At 36.3% G+C, this 17,748-nt stretch overlaps 1 protein-coding gene across 1 annotated transcript in view; it reads right to left on the bottom strand.

Moving 5' to 3' along the window:
- The window catches only part of SERPINI1 (serpin peptidase inhibitor, clade I (neuroserpin), member 1), a 112,086-nt gene that overhangs the window by 72,174 nt on the left and 22,164 nt on the right, over positions 1 to 17,748 (bottom strand). Inside the window, 1 exon segment of the mRNA XM_011998232.1 lies at positions 86 to 263. Coding sequence (XP_011853622.1) covers positions 86 to 263 — 178 coding nt within the window.

The following is a 17,748-nucleotide window of genomic DNA, read 5'->3' as shown; positions in this document are numbered from 1 at the left end:
GGCCAGAATACTCAGTGACCTCGGGTTAAAAACCTCTGGTGTACAGCAGATGGTCAGATGGAAAAAAAAGCAATGTTATACGGACCTGCAGCTCTGCTGGTTTTTCTTACTGGGGAAAACGGGATGTCAAAACCACAGATGTATCTTTGGGCTTCTAGACTCCTGGAAAGAGCTCCCACTGTGTTTGTGGGAGAGGGCTCTGCCAGGGCAGTGGACCGCAGGCCACTGATGACACATTCTGCCAAGAAATTTGGACCATGTGGCTGTGAATTGTGGGAGCAGATCCTGTCAGGGAACTCTTTCAGAGAGTTGAAGTAACTCTGCTGTGGAAACACACATGTCTATCCACAGTTAAGTGATCTTTCTTCCTTTTGAAGGCAAGATGTCCAGCTTGCAAGCAAAATTACTTCTGCTAGCCTGCTGTAGCCTCTCTGCTGCTGGTTGCTGGTTGCTGGCTCCCTCCTCTGCCTCTGCTGCCTCTGACTTCTCCTGAGTGTTGGGTGGTTATTTTTAGTTTCTAGGTTTTTGGCTGGGTGGGGGCTGGAGGGAGTGGTTTCCTTGTTCTACATTTTAAGTGTTGATATTCTCCACAGATCTAGTCCTGGCCCTTCTCTTTTCTTGGTAGAACACTTCTCACGCCCACTGGTGAACTCTCAAAACAAAGATACTTCAACTATTATATCTATTAAGATTATTCCCAAATAAGTAAAATTATAGCTCTGGCTTCATTTTTATCTTAATTTCTGATATGCATTGGTAATTGTTCTTGGGATATTTATTCATTGACGTCTGCCAGCAGTTTGAATTCAAGGAGGCCCAAACAGGCCTCCTTATCTTTTCAAACCTACTCTTTTTTCTTTCAGCGTAAAAGCATTTGACTCCCCTCCATCTCTTTTCCCTCATGTTCAATTCATTGTCAAACACTCATTCCATGTTGCACCCTGGCACCTCTCCTGTTGATCATCCCATGGCCATTCCCATGGCCACGATGGCAGTTCTTCCTCTCAATGCATCTCAAGGACTATACCAATGGTTCTGGTTCTCAGCCACTCTCTGAACTGCTATTGCCCCTGCAATCTAACATATGCTGAGCCTCCAAATCAATTGTCTTGATACTCCTTATGACCAGCTTATTCCTATGTTTACAAACCTCAGGAGTTCTCTCATCCCTGTAGACCAAAGCCCAAAATCTTTAGTCCTGAATATAACACAGAATTTGTACTGTGACCCAGCATAACTTTCTACTTACTACTCCTTCATGGATCCTGTAACTCTAGCCAGACTCCCTTTTGCATCAGATACACCAGAATTTTCCTCTCCTGTTACTGGCTTATATAGTTCTGTTTCCGAAACTAACCTAGCCCAAGTTCCATATGTTCAAATCCAAAGCACTTCTCCAGGTTCTGTTCTATTTTCATCTACTTCATGAATACCTGCTTGGTTCTTCAATTAAAACAGCAACTTCCTCCCTCCTCTGAAATCCTGACAAATTTCTATCTCTACCTCTCCAATAGCACATACCACTGCTTCCTTCTGTTACAGGTAATTTCATACACGGATCATCTCTTGTCCTAAGCTTTTTGAGGGCACAAATGGAAGGATATTCATCTTTCCATATCTTAGGATAATCAGAATGAACACCTAATGAATTACACATAGTAGGTGCCAAATAAATATTTATTAAATTAATATAGTGTGACATGTAAAGGCCTATAATGCTGTATCAGAAGGAACAGCAAGACAGCAAGAGTAATTGTCACTTCTAAATTATTGAGCCTAATTTACTTTCAGCCCAGTGGTAGTAGCTCAATTTTTTCTTCTCTTTGAAAAAGTGTTTCCATCTTTCCAGCCCGACAAAGTGGTATCGTCACCAATGACTGGACACGTAATATAATAACAAGTACACTACCTCGAACAATCGCAGAAGGTGGTACCAAAACATTACAATATTAACATTAGTCTACAAAATGCCAGAGACCTACTATTAATCATAATAATCAATACATTCTCAAATGAGTTACTTTCACATAGATAATTACTTTGGAGATTTATTATTTTTCTAGCTACTCTGTAAAATGCCTTTACATAAAAACAAGGGGCTGCAGTACCAGAATAGTAGTAGATAGTGCTATGGTAGTAGAAAAGGTAGAAGTAGGTTAGCTATGAATAAATTACCCTTATTTCTTGCATTTCTCTGCTTTGTCGCCAGTGGTAGATTAAGTTGCATATAAGTGCATATGTGTATACTACTTTAGAAAACACTTCATTAAAACAAGGGAACTTCTTGTAATTGAGGTATGATGAATCACAAAACTGAAAGTCAACATTATAAAAAAAGATAGTGTTTTTTAACTTCCCTGGTAGTTCATCTAATTTATAAGGAGATTATTCATAAATGCATCTTGTTGCTTTTTTATAACCCAATTATTTTAAAATAATAAAAAATGGTTTCATAATTGTGAGTTGAGAAAAAGAGAGAGGTGCCCTTTGGTAGCTGAGAAAAATCCTTGAGGGAGGACCTTTCTCCAACAAAAAAAGAAAAAAGATAAAAGCCACAAGAAGTAACTAGGGAGAAATGCCTAACAAAAAGAACACTGTATTGGAAGTTCCCCTGCCTATTAATTCTCAGACTTTTGTATGCAAAGGACTAGTAATTCCTTTAATCAAAAGAACCTACATAGGACTGCTAAATTTTTGTTCTACTAATATATTGGGGTGGCAACAAAAAAATTTACAAAAATGACGCCTCTTATAATCATACAAAAGAATGAATACATCGATCACATAAAAAATGAATATTTCAACATGAAAATAAAACAATCCCTTGAAGTGGATATTTCTGAATTCATAAAAATTCACTACTGTTTTTTTTTCATGTTGCCACAGATTGGTGAAAACTTTATTATGGGTGTTTGGACAACTGGGAGTTTGGAAATCACTGCTTTAACTTTGGTTAATACTAGCTACCTTGGTGAAATTTGGAATAAGTTAAAGTTTCCAGGCCTTTGTTTCCTGATTTGCTAAGAGAAAGGCACAATTAGATCAGCAGCAATGAAGCTAGGAACTTTGTCAAAAAACCTTTTCAAAAAAAAAAAAAGAGGGATCACACTTTGTGAAACAATCTGTATTTTAGAAATCTGTAATTTCACAAATTCCTCATGTATAGTGTTCCTTCCCTTTCCCAATTCTAATAAATCTTATAATCAATGTCCAAAGAAATCAGCTGATCATCATACAGACAATTATGTGTCAGAGCTGTCATTTCCTGTGCATGTGCCATAGCCTGGACAAGTGTGTGCTTTAGGCTATTTGTTTATCCTTGTTCCCTCAGTTGAATTGTTTCCATTGGCCCTGCCTCTCACCGTAGAGTTTTCCTTAAACTTGGATGTAGACTTGTCCTCAATAGGACTGTACTATGATGGCAGAACTGAACAGAAAAAGTCTGTGTATGCAGAAGAGAATGAAGAGCACCAGAGGATGTAAATTTACTGTAAGTGATGCAAATATTCATCACTCAAGAAATGAACCAAGTGATTCTCTTGTAAAATAACAATTAAATGTTTTACAGAGGACCCAAGAATAGAAAACACATGCAAATAGATAAATCTGTGCAAGTTAATAAATCTTTTGGCCTTGGGTTATTCAAAAGGACTGTCTGTTGGATGCCAACCAGCACAGTTAAAGGCAGAAGGATTCGTCAGTCTTTCAGAATAGATGACAGCATTTTCCAAGCTAGGAAAAGTGAATAACCCATGAATGCTATGCTGAGGACAACTGCTTAGGTGGTAAGCTATCAAAACCTTCCTTATAATTTTCAAAATTAGCTGTATAACCTCAGGTATATAATTAAATTGGAGTGTGTGTAGAAAGAGTAGGAGTATGGGGTGGATTATGAAGAAAATATCCCAGTATTCTTTGAAATGCTTTAAGATTACATTTTCAATCACAAAGCTGCTAAAAAGGTTTCAATCAGGAAATGCACTATGAAAGTATCATGTCATATGCATGATAAGTGATGGACAAAGTGATTCAGAAGAATGTTAAAAGGGTTTAAACTGTTGTTTACTGAGGGAATAATATGCCATGGTATGAATATAACTATATTTTCTAAAGAAGTATTTTATCCTTTTCAAATTTTCTTTCTCCTCCAAAAAACCATTACTAAATTGAGATGTCTCTTAAAGCCAATAAGCCAGAACCCATGAAATAAGGGACTACAAAGAGGTTTAATTCTGTAGTATTATCCATGAAATTATGATATAAATGATTTAATTCTTTCTCCTTTTTCTCTTTCTTTTGCCTCTCCCTCCAGGTACCCAGCTTACTGTGACCTTTTCCATACACTCTTAACTTGGAGTTTGTAGTAGAAGACATGTTCTTTTTTTCTGTACTATTGAATCAAACAAAAGGGAAAGCTCCTCAGATATCTCTCAAATAAGGTGAACTTCAGAAAATGGCCAGGTACATCAAAAGGGCATAACCATGGAAAGAGTAATATATGAAGAGTTAATTTAACAGAAAAAAAATTATGAAATACTTGGGAATGGGCCAAGATGATTACGGAATGTCTTCAATTATTAGGTATTATTGAAAACATACATTTCTAGGTTGTCTGACTCTGTGTTTTGAAGTTTTCTTTGAACAATTTTACAACTCTTTATGTTGTAGAAAACTAGTCATGAGGCAAATGATCCTAGTCCATAATAATGCACAGCATACATGTATAGTGGAATGCAATTGATTATTGCCCTGTGGATATTGGCCAGTTTGCATCTATTAAGCAAATGTATTTTGGTATTTCTGATAGGCTTATATATTCATTTGCTTTTTGGATCCTTTCCTGAATTGGTTCTAATAGCTTACTGGTTATCTCATTAATTATTGAGCTAACAAAATCTTTGATATGTGTTCGTTTTGCATTTGTATGAGAGTCAAGATTATAACCTTCTTAAAAATAATTATTGTTTAATTGGTTTAAAAAAATTTTTAAGCTAGAAATTTTTCTTTTAAAAATATGTATTTTCATAGAATGATCCAATAATTAGAGTAGGAAAGTACTGGAATATTAGCCTTTTCTTAATCACTAAACATTCCTTAATCATTGCTTGAATTTATACTGTATCAGTGATAGCCCAAAATGATTTGGTAGAACTCTGTAGCTTGGAATTACTGATCACATAGCAACTAGCACTGACCTGGCTGTGCTACAGGTGAAACTGCCTTTGCAGAGATTATAGTAGCAGGATAAATCTAACACAGCTGACATCATCTTGCTTCTAACATCACAAGCTAACTGTCCTTGCTTATTCCTGGGCATAGGCCAACCAAACTATGAGAGGAATTTAGCTTATGGTTTAACTTTAAAGCAATGATGATAATAGTCTCTTCCCCAAACTAACTCCTTTCTTGTTTGGGAACTGAAACTGACTTCATAAAACTAATGAAAGGCCACAAGGTTAGAATTATGGTAAGGGCCTGAATTCTGCCAACCTGTAAGCATAGTTAACTGATAATCAGCCATTGTTCTCTAGCTTGCTTACTGTTCAGGAATCATGTAACCAGAGGTCACAAGATTTGGAACTTTCCTAATTGCTCCTATAAACCACATCGCTATTATCAAAATCTAAGATTTATCTTTGAGATATTTTTCAGAGTTTTGAATTCAGGTGGACCAACTGATGCCACCCAGATCAGTGACTCACACAAAGGAACTGACTCAATTGGTCCTGTGATCCCCACCCAGAGACTGACTCAGCTTCCAGAGACAGTTTGAATCTCCTATGATTTCATCCCCAACCAATCAGCAAAACCCCTAGCTCCCTGCCCACCAAATTATCCTTACAAACCATAGCCTTTGAGATCTCAGGAAGGGAAATTTGAGAAATATCTCCTGTTCTACTGCTCAGCTGCCTTGTGATAATTAAAATTCTTTCTCTGCTGCAACAGTGTTGTCTTAGTGTATTGGCTTTATCTGTGCAGCAGGCAAGAAGAACCCATTGGGCTGTAACACAGGTCTAAAATTCTTGGTTATTTTACGTGCATCCAAGAGTACAGTTGGGCCTGATGACTTGCTCATTTGGGGACTAGTAAGTTGTCTTAGTCTGTTTTCTGTTGCTATAATAGAATAACCACAGACTGGGTAATATATAAAGAAGTTTATTTGGCAAATGATTCTGAATGCTGGGAAGTCCAAGAGCATAGCACCAGCATTGGATGAGGGTCATCCCATTGTAGAAGGCTGAAAGGTAAAAAGGCAAGAGAAGACGAGAGAGGGCACTATGAAGAGGAAAAGGAGACCAAACTCCTGCAATAATCAGCCCACTCGCATGATAACAGCATCAATCCATTCATGAGGACAGAGCCCTCATAGCCCAATCACCTCCAAAGCCCCATCTCTTAACATTGTTACAGTGACAATCAAGTTTCCAACACATACGCTCTTGGAGGGCACATTCAAACTGTAAAACAATCTAGTCCTAGAAATGTTTGGAAACAACTAAGAGAATATGCAGTGCCAACACTCCCTAGAATTTCTAAAGTACTTTCTTACATATTTAATATGTTACATTTGAATTCCTCAGCATCAAGAGAAGGGTAGTTGAAATGAAGATGAACTGTGACTCAGAAGAGAAGACTCCCTTTCTTTAGCAGGGCCTGAGACTTCCAAAAACCTTTTGGGCTTTCCCCAGGAGCTTCCCTGGACCACAACATCACCTGTGTAGTGGGAGACAGAGGCTGTAAACCTCCAAGAATATTTCACAACCACAATAACCTCTTGTGAAATTGTTTTGACTTAGTAAATAAATGTTGAATAAATAAGTCTCTGGTCAATTCTTTTCCCATCTTAGGTCATAAGAAATTTTTTAAATTAAAAGCTAAAATACTTGAATATTTTGTGTCCTTTTAGAAGTTAAAATAATGTCAATAAAGAAAAAAATATTCATGAAATTGTCAAAGATGATAAGGAGGACTGTTCAAGAGGGACTACTGCAGTGGGGGTTTTGCAGCAGTAGAGAGAGATCAGGTTTAACTCCAAATACCAAGACAAGTGGGAATTTATAGCCAATGAGCAGAGTGGATGTCAGTGGATGGAAAATTACTAAGAGGAAAGATCAGGAATAAGGGGGACCCTACCTAAACTGACCTGACAGGATTCTTGGTGAAGGCAGGTCAGAGTGATAAGACATGGAGGATGATGGGGGTAGGATGGGCAAGATGAAGAATTTTATCACGCATCAGGACTAGGGGATTCTCGCTATACTGACTCACTAGGATTCTTACTAAAACTGGACCAAACAGGACAAGGACAGAGTCTGAGGTCAGGGCCTAGTTGAGAAGAGAGTTCAGAGGAGTCTGACTCAAGTTCAGTCAAGGAGATAGTCTTTGCTAGTGTTGTCTAATAGAACTTTCTGTGCTCACAGAAATAATACATATGTGTGCTTCTCCAGTGAGACAGCCAGCAGCCACTTTTGGCTATTGAGTTCTTGCAATTTGACTAGTGAAATCAAGGAACTTATCTTTTAATTTGATTAATCAAATAGCCACATGTGGGTAGTGCCTACTGCATTAAACAGTACAGACATAGCTAGAAGTAGGCTAAAAAGATAAACTTTTCCTAACATTGGTTCTTGACCAAAGAGCCCATAATTCCAGTGTTTAAAACAAAAGCGGAGAAAAATTAGTAGCATTATTCCCACAAAACATGTGTCCGTAGTGTTTAAAAACAAATTCCCTCTCTTCAGGAGATCTCAAATGATAAAAAGGCTCCATTTGGAATTCCAAAGGCTTTTGGTTAAAAGCCTGGGGAAAGCAAAATCAATCAATGCCAACAAAACCCAGTGAGCTGGCAGGTCCCCAGCCCTCCTGGAAATATGATTTGAGCTTTCCATAAAATGTAATGGATAATTCTCTTTGGCATAATTGGAGAGAATTTGTACTTGCCAACGAATGACTTCCTTTGGATTAATGTCAGGAGAGCTAAACAAGTGACACACAAGCCCTAAGACAAAACTCAGCAAGTAGTTTCAGAGAGATGGGTAAAAAGTCATCATCAATCAAGGTTGTATGTGGTCCAAGGCCATTGTGGAACCAAGCCAGGCATTAATGGTCTTAACTTACCCATTAATGCTTTAAGAAATCCCTACTGTTTGATCTCTTCCCTAGACAGTGGGCTTGCCTGTTTACAAGACTGTGGAATATTCATGCTGGAAACACCTTATAAGGCCTCCCCCCATTTTGTAGGTGAGAAAAGAGTATTTTTACTGAACAATTTCTTGTACAAAAAGGATGTTTAATGAGTGAAAGACTTACATATTAATGCAATACTTAGAACTGCATTCACTCCATTCCTTCATTCATTCAATAAATATGCATTCTTGCCAGCTATGTGCCAGCCCCTGAGCTAAGTGCTAGGGATACAGAAAAAACAGGATGAAAAAAGCAACCCACCTTTGTGGTATTTTTCTTCATCTACTAGGTCTACATTGTTCAAAGAGATATTCAGCTTTTCATGCAGAATTTTTTAAAAATTACATTTTCTAATTTTTTATTATTAAAATGTTTTTGTGTAATAAAATTTTAAAAGTTGGCTGTGTCCCTGAAAGTCTAAAAATACCCAGATATAAAGTTGCTTCCCAATTGTTTTGCTAATAAAGAGAGCTGTAGAATGACTCATCCTCTAATCATTCATGTGTTAAAGTGACACTTCAGGTGAAACCCATCTCTACTAAAAATACACAAATTAGCTGAGTGTGATGGCAGGTGTCTGTAATCCCAGGTACTCTGGAGGCTGAGGCAAGAGAACTGTTTGAAACCAGGAGGCGGAGGTTGCAGTGAGCTGAGACTGCGCCACTGCACTGCAGGCTGAGCAACAGAGCAAGACTCCGTCTCAAAATAATAATAATAATAATAATAATACTAAAGTGACACTTCACTGTACCCTGAAGGGCTGAGAAATCAGGTAAAATTTTCAGAGAACTTATTTAGAACACACACTTAAAATTCGCACAGACTTTTAGAGCATTCAAAGATAGTTTTAAACTTATCTTGATAATGAACAGTCAGAACTGGAAATATGTTATTATAATATAATGATATCCTGATAGAGGACAGCAGGATATAGGGCTTTTAGTCATATGTACACATCAAAGCCTCCCATATCAAATGGTATTTGTGTTGCATTTGTAGATTGTTTTTGTCCTTTTTTGCTTTTTTGGATTCTGTGTCTCTCTCCACTACAATGTCAGCCTCACAACTGTTATTTTATTCCTTTAGCTTTAACCTCTTGCTGTATTTTATAACAGTGGCCCCCAACCTTTTGGGCACAAGGCACAGGTTTTGTGGAAGATAATTTTTCAATGCACAGGGGTGAGGGGATGGTTTGGGGATGAAACTGCTCCACCTCAGATCATCAGGCATTAGTTAGATTCTCATAAGGAGTGCACAACCTATATCCCTCACATGCACAGTCGACAATAGGGTTCGGGCTCCTATGAGAATCTAATGCTGCTGCTGATCTGACAGGAGGTGGAACTCAGGTGGTAATGCTCACTCGCCCACCATTCACCTCCTGCTGTGCAGCCTGGTTCCTAACAGGTCACTGACCAGTACAGGCCCATGGCCCAGGGATTGGGGACCTCTGCTTTATAAGATCAGGTATGACGTTTCAGAACATCCCTAAACTCTCTTGAGGTGAAATGTATAGGTTCACTTTGCTGCAGTAGCTACTGAAGTCATGCAGATATACTTTTATCTTGGCTAATAACCATAATTTTCTCGAGATCTGAGGGTCCTTTTAGTAAGGTGAATTAGGCTAATGGGATTCTGACACCAATGCAAACAAGTAAGAATACTACTATTAACTTGAATCTCAGGAAATCGTCATTTTTATAAGTCAAAGTGGTCAAATATTGGCAACCTTATATGCCTCAATCTGCTAGTTACCGAGCATTAACTGTGTGCCAGGCTGAAGATGAGAACTTTCATATGTTGTTTTGCTACTTTATATTTCATAGAGTTATCATGTTTTAAAAAATGTATACTAATTTAGATATCTGGAAAAAATCTTTATTATTTCCTCTAAGAACTTTTAAAAAAAAACTTGTGGTAAAAATTGACAGAAGAAATATCTAACTGATACGCAACACCAACTTAAGGTAAGTGGCTCTTTCTTAATGACAAAAATACTTGTGGCTCACACTTATTTTACCCTGGGGAAATTAAGTTACATACCTTACTTTATAAACAGTCTTTTTCAGGACTATAGACTGTGGTGAAAGTCAAAGTAACAAAGAATGTATCAAAACTAATTTTACTGTTTTGTTTTTTAAAACTCCCATAAACTTAAAAAAATTTTCCTGACATTGACTAACACTGTGCTAATGCTATCTGAAAATACCTGCCTGTTAATTCTATTTATAAACCTGCCACACACATTGTAATAGGGGTGTTTCTAAAAGAAACTTTGGTTTCCTGTTCCTGTTCATCAGTGTGAATGACTGAAAAGACAACTTGTAATTTTTATTGCAGAGTGTGGGCAAACAACTAAAACATAAGTAGATTTTAAAAAGGCTCTATCAAATTATTCTAGTTTCATTTGCTTGTAATTTTTGGAACATTTATAATATAGTAACATCTTTAGGAAGCATGTAGAAAGATGTTCAAGGAAATCAGCCAATGTTAATGTTGGTGTAGGTGAAAAAAAACGTAGCGGGAATATTGTACTTCTTCACAAGGCACTTAAAATAGTAAATTGACCACTCTTATTTTCAGAGATCTCCAGAGAAATGGATTTAATTTATTTTTCTGAATCAAATCCAAGTTTAACAGTCCTCACCAACAAGAAACTGTCTCTTATCAAGCTCCTTACATAGCAGCTTAAAGTTTTTCCCATCATTGGACAGGTAGAATGGGAAGGGTAATTAATGGATCTTACATTGTGAGCAATGGCATTCACTGCCCTGGTACAGTTAGGATGTTCCCTCTCCTTAGTTAACCACTGAAAGTTCTAAGAACAGTCATGATGAAATAAATGCAGGCAAATATGTTGGAGTCTTCTTGTTTTTTAACTTTTGATTTGCTTCTTGTCTTAACCACTACCAAAAGTTAAAGTTAGTTGTGTCAGATAAACTTCAGAGAAATATATATATATATATATAGAGAGAGAGAGAGAGAGAGAGAGAGAGAGAGAGAAAGAGAGAGAGAGAGAGTCTCAAGATGCTGCCCAGGCTGGAATACAATGGCTGTTCAAGCACTTTTCCTGCCTCATCTTCCTGAGCAGCTGATACAATAGGTACACTCCACTGCACTTGAATTTCAGAGAATATTTTACTAACTGCAAGGTATGTGTCAGAGACTGTCATGGAGATAAGATGTGTCCATAAATGAATTAGAATAAAATAAAACAATTCTCTTTACTTAACTTTTTAAAAATTCAGACAATTAGCTCTGCAGAGAATGACTACATGATGGACATCGCGTTGCCATGAGCATCATAGATTTTACTCTGCAACAGATCTATATAGCTATATTTGAATACACAATTTTAAAATCCCAATAAGAAAAGCAATACGAGGCAAAGCTCAACTTGAGATAAGTGCAAGACAGGCTACCTAAATAAGATGGGATATACTGTCATATTTCTTCACTTCTAGTATTGCTTGTAGAATTTTATAGGTGAGTGGCTGGCAGGTAAAAGATCTAGAGAATTGTTAATAACATTCAGGAATATGATAGAAATATCTAAGTTTCAAAATGAAAAGAGAAGTTCCTCCCCTAAAGTATATCCTTTGACCTCAATTTTCTCCCCAAAGATCACTGATTCATAGATCTGTGGAGATGGAATAATAATATAATGAATCAAATATCTAGACATAATATAAATTATTGCTAATCCTCATAACAAGCCTATAGGTAATGGAGGCAACCCCATTTGTAGATTAAGAAACTGAAACCTATTAAGTTGAAGATACTTTATCATGTTCACACAGTTTATTAAAGAGTGAAGAGGGGATCTGAACTTTCATCTGAAGGCTTCAAGTCTTGTACTATTTCATTATGCCATGCTGCCCATGTTGGATGGCATTTAGAGGTCATCAGGTTCACTTCTGTTAATGTAATGCAGGAATTCACTGTAAAAGACCGACTCTGCTAAATTCCATGTGTGCATATGCACACACACACACACAAACACACACACACAGCTGTCTATCTAGTTTTAAACTGGCTTACTTGCTGGCAAGGTATTCCTTAAGTGTGGATGACATTTAACATATCAGTTCTACTTGTGCCAAACAATTCTACAACAGGTCTCAAACATAAAATACATTTATTGGGAGGTAAATTCACCATTTATTTCATTACAGTACTTAAATGTTTTTAACTAAAAAAAAGTTAAACAGGTGAAACATTCACAGAGCACAAATGCAAAAGTTATAAAAAGGTATATAGTGAAGATTCTCTTCCCCACACTCCCTTGTCCCTTAGCCAGTTTCCTCAGTGGAACCAACCAGATATTCCAGAGATATCTTATGTATATACAGTATATGTATTGCCCCTTTTCTTACAGAAATAATAACATAATATACATTCATATACACTTACATTTTTACTTTTCATTTAACAGAATATGCTGGATACTATTTCCTAGCATTACATAAAGAATTTTCTCATTTTAAAAAATCAGCTTTATAACATTTCCCTGTATTTATTTAATTAGTCTTCTACCAATGGGAATTTAGATTATTGCAATCTTACTATAATAAATAATGCCACAACAAGTAATTTCAGATGTATAGCATTTCGCAGGTGGGCAATTATGTCCACAGGATAAATTCTGAGAAGTTAAATTGTTGGGTCAAAAAATACAAGTACTTAAAACTTTAATAAATACTGTCAAATTGCTCTCTACAGAGGTTATATTATTTAAAACCCTAAAAATATACTCAAACAGAAATAAGAAGGATCTATACAAAAGAACAGATAAAATGCTTTTGAGGAATAAACACGAAAAATACTAGAATCCTTCATCTTTTAAATAGTATTCTTAGCAAAACAAGGATAGATTAATATGTTAAACAACACAATGAGGGTACATCAGCAAGGTCCAGATGGTGAGAAAATGTACAGGACAGTTGATCAGTTTCAACAAACATAATATAGAAATAAAGGTCAGTGAGAGCTAGAGAAACAGGGAGACAGATGGCTTAAGAGATTTGAGATGCACATCAACAAATTACAATGCCTGGGCTTTATTTTACAGTTGAAAAAAATTGTAAAAGTCATTTATAGTAATTATGAGACAATTGAGGGAAAAGACTAGAATAAGTGGAAATCGATACCTTATTCTTCAATAGGAATATGCAATATTTAAAAGATGTTGGTTCTCCCTATATTATACTATACATTTAACAAAATTTCAGTAAAAATAGCAGCTTTTAAAAAATTAGACTAGTTAATTTTAAAGTTTATGTAGAAAAAATTAAGAATACCAAAGAAAATTTTGAGGAATAAAAATAGTGATAAGATACTAAAATGCATTAAAAAGCTACAATAATTAAAATAGGGTGGTTCAAAATATAACTTACTATATGATAAGACTTGGCACTTCAAATCAGTGTTAAAAGAGATTATTCAGTAAATAATAACTGCTGTTGGGAGAACAGGATATTTTTGTGTTAAATCAATAAAGAAGATTACTTTGTACTTCAAATCAAAATAAATTCCAGAGAGATTCGACTGTAAAAGTAAACAATGAAACTTAAAAGTTCCAGGAAAAAGTCACGAACCTTTTTTAAACATATACTTTTAAAACATATATTCATATGTAAATATACACATACACATATTTGTACATATCTTTTCCATATCTACACAAAAATACATATATGTGTGCATATATATGCATATGTTTTATCTAAATATATAATGTTGAATTAGAGAAGGCCTAAGTGTGACAAAGACCTAGGCACCATTAAAAAAAGAAAGTAAACATGCCTATGTTAAAATAAAAATAATCCACAGCCAAAAAAAACCATATAACTACAGTCAAGAGACAAATGAAAAACTAAAAAATCTTAAATCACAGACAAAAGAATAATTTCCCTAGTCTACAAAGAACTTTTAGAAAATAAAAAAAAACAACAAAAATTCTGTGGAAAAATGGGCAAAGGATATGAATAAATACTTCATCAAAAAGATATTACAAGTGGCTTTTAAGCATGTGAAAACATGGTCAAACTTTTCAATAATTATTAATTAAAATAAACTACACTGAGGTACCATTAGTCACTTAATAGACTGATAATAATATTAAGGGTCACACTCTTAATATTAGAGAATGATTCTAAGGCATGACTTATAAAAAAATGAACTGGGACAGAAAAGCTGTCACCTCTTAAAAGTTGTAGAATATGTCTATAATCTTTAGGGTTGGGGTTTTTGGTTCTGTCTCACTTATACAAAGGTCACAATATTAGATGATTTCTCTTATCCAGAATGCAACTGATAAACTAGAATAAGCAAAAACTTTAAGATATTTAAATAGACAAAAATAAAAATCCAGAAAGATACATATTTTGTATCAAAGTCTGTATAGTTAACTCAAAGGGGCAGGAGTATGTAATCCCTACCCTAGAATGTTTAATTTTATTTTATGTATGATCTTAATATACATGAACATTTTGTTTTGGTTTCCTATCTTTGGCAATGAAAAGAATAAAATTAGGGCCAGGCACTGTGGCTCATGACTGTAATCCCAGCACTTTGAGAGGTCGAGGTGGGCAGATCACAAGGTCAAGAGATCGAGACCATCCTGTCCAACATGGTGAAACCCTGTCTCTACTAAAAATACAAAAATTAGCTGAGCGTGGTGGCGCGCACCTGTAGTCCCAGCTACTCAGGAGGCTGAGGCAGGAGAATTGCTTGAATCTGGGAGGGAGAGGTTGCAGTGATACGAGATCACGCCACTACACTCCAGCCTGGTGACAGAGCCATACTCCATCTCAAAACAAACAAACAAAAGAACAAAATTAGAGGGAGGGGCTCCTGGAATCAGGCATACTGCCTTTAGGAAGAAGCCATAAAAAAAGCTGGTCTGCAGCAAATGAAAAGCTCAGCAGACCTCAAATAAGCCTTAAAAGTCTAGGATTTTTACCATAAGCATATTTCCCACATGGATCATGGTATTACTGCAGCAGCCAGTGCTGGATACTCATGATGATGCCCTTCAACCATCTCAAAAAGAGTAACCTATTCTATTCAGTAGGATATTCAGGGATGTGCATAATATGTGTTAAATTCCATAAGCCATCTGAAACACAAAATTGGAATATTCAACAGGATACATTTCAGTTTTCCAGAAAACTCAAATACACAGAGAAACAAATTTCTTTGTGGCTGTAGCTATGATATTACTATAGTGTAAAAGACAAATAAATGCATGATCACTGATGTGCTTTTGTTTTTAACCCATAAGTCAGATTTTTCAGCCTTCATCAATTTTGAATTGAGAACAGCAATACCTCAGAGATATTGCTGGTTTGGATCCAGGTCGCCACAATAAAGTTACTAACACAATAAAGTGAGTTATGTGAACTTTTTGGTTTTCCAGTGCATATAAAAGCTATGCTTACACTCCACTGTAGTACATTAAGTGTGCAATAGCATTATGTCTAAAACCAAAAAAAGGCACATACCTTAATGTAAAAATATTTTATTGCTGAAAAATGCTAATGATCATTTGAGCCATCAGCAAGTCATAAGCTTTTTGTTGGTGGAGGGTCTTACCCTGATGTTGATGGCTGCTCACTGATAAGGCTGGTGGTTGTTGAAGGTTTGGGTGGTTTTGGCAATTTCTTAAAATAAGACAACAGTGAAGTTTGCCACACCTATGGACTCTCACAAAATACTTCATGCAATGCTGTTTGATAGCATTTTACCCACAGTAGAACTTCTTTCAAAATTGGAGTCAGTCCTCTCAAACCCTACCATTGCTTTATCAACTGAGTTTTTGTAATAGTCTAAATTCTTGCTTATAGCATTGTAAACATTGTTCAACATTGTTCACAGCATCTTCACCAGGAGTAGATTCCACCTCCAAAAAACCACTTCCTTTGCTCATCCATAAGAAGCAATGCCTTATCCATTCAAATTTGATCATCAGATTGCAGAAATTCAGTTATATCTTCAGGCTCCAGTTCAAGTTCTCTTGTTATTTCTTTAATATCCACAGTTACTTCCTCCACTGAAGACTTCAATGAACCCCTCAAATTCATCCATGAGGGTTGCAATCAATTTATTCCAAACTCTCATTAATGTTGACACTTTAACTTTCTCCCATGAATCACAAATGTTCTTTACAAAAATGATAACTTTTTTTTTTTCAAATGGCATCACTAAATGATGCCCAGATCTAAGAGAGGAATTACTATCTATGGCAGCTATAACCTTACAAAATATATTCTTAAACAATAAGAATTGAAAATCAAAATTACTGCTTGATCCATGGTTTGCAGAGTGGATGCCAGGTTAGTAGGCATGAAGACAACATTAATCTCCATGTACATTTCCATCAGAGCTCTTGGGTGATCAGGTACATTGTCAACAAGCAGTAATATTTTGAAAGGAACTTCTTTTTCCAAGCAGTAGGTCTCAACAGTGAGCTTAAAATAATCACTAAGTCATGCTGCAAAACAGATGTGCTGTCATTCAGGTTGTGTTGTTCCATTTATAGAGCATAGGCAGAGTAGATTTAGCATAATTCTTAAGTGCCCTAAGATTCTTCAAATGGTAAATGAGCATTGGCTCCAACTTAAAGTCACCAGCTGCATTTAGCCCATGAGAGAGTCAGCCAGTCCTTTGAAGCTTTAAAGCCAGACATTGACTTTATCTCTCCAGCTATGAAAGTCCTAGATGGCATTGTCTTACAGTATAAGGGTGTTTCATTGACAGTGAAAATATGTTGTTTAGTGTAGCCTCCTTCATCAGTCATCTTAGCTAAATCTTCTGGATAACTTGCTGCAGCTTCTCCATCAGCACTTGCTGCTTCTTCATACACTTTTACGTTATAGAGATGGCTTCCTTTCTTAAACCTCATGAACCAACCTCTGCTAGCTTCAGTCTTTTCTTCTGAAACCTCTTCACTTCTCTCAGCCTTCATAGAATTTAGGAGTTAGGCTATTGCTCTGGATTAGGCTTTGATTTAAAGGAACTTTATGGCTTGCTTGATCTATCTAGACCACTAAAACTTTTTCCATATCAGCAATAGGCCTGTTTAACCTTCTTATCATCCATGTGTTCACTGTGTTCACTGGAGTGGCATTTTTAGTTGATTGACTTCAGGATTTTTTTCTTTGCATTCACAACTTGGCTTGCTCCTTGGCACAGGAGGCCTAGCTTTTGCCCTATCTCAGCTTTTAACATGCCTTCCTCACTGATATGGTTTGGCTCTGTGTCCCCACCCAAATCTCAAGCTTCTGTAATTCCTATGTGCTGTAGGAGAGACCCAGTGGGAGATAATTGAATCATGGGGGTGGGTCTTTCTGATGCTGTTCTCATGATAGTGAATAAATCACAAGTGATCTGATGGTTTTAAAAATGGGCGTTCCCCTGCACAAGCTCTCTCTCTCTTTGCCTGCTGCCATTCACATAAGATGCGACTTCCTCGCCTTGTCTTCTGCCATGATTGTGAAGCCTCTCCAGTCATGTAGGACTGTAAGTCCATTAAATCTTTTTTTTTTTTTTTTTTTTTTT

The sequence above is a fragment of the Mandrillus leucophaeus genome, unplaced genomic scaffold (assembly GCF_000951045.1).
Source record: "Mandrillus leucophaeus isolate KB7577 unplaced genomic scaffold, Mleu.le_1.0 Scaffold561, whole genome shotgun sequence".
In the NCBI taxonomy this organism is placed as follows: Eukaryota; Metazoa; Chordata; class Mammalia; order Primates; family Cercopithecidae; genus Mandrillus; species Mandrillus leucophaeus.
The sequence above is the reverse complement of the archived record's forward strand: the minus strand, read 5'-3'. Positions and strand labels throughout refer to the sequence as shown.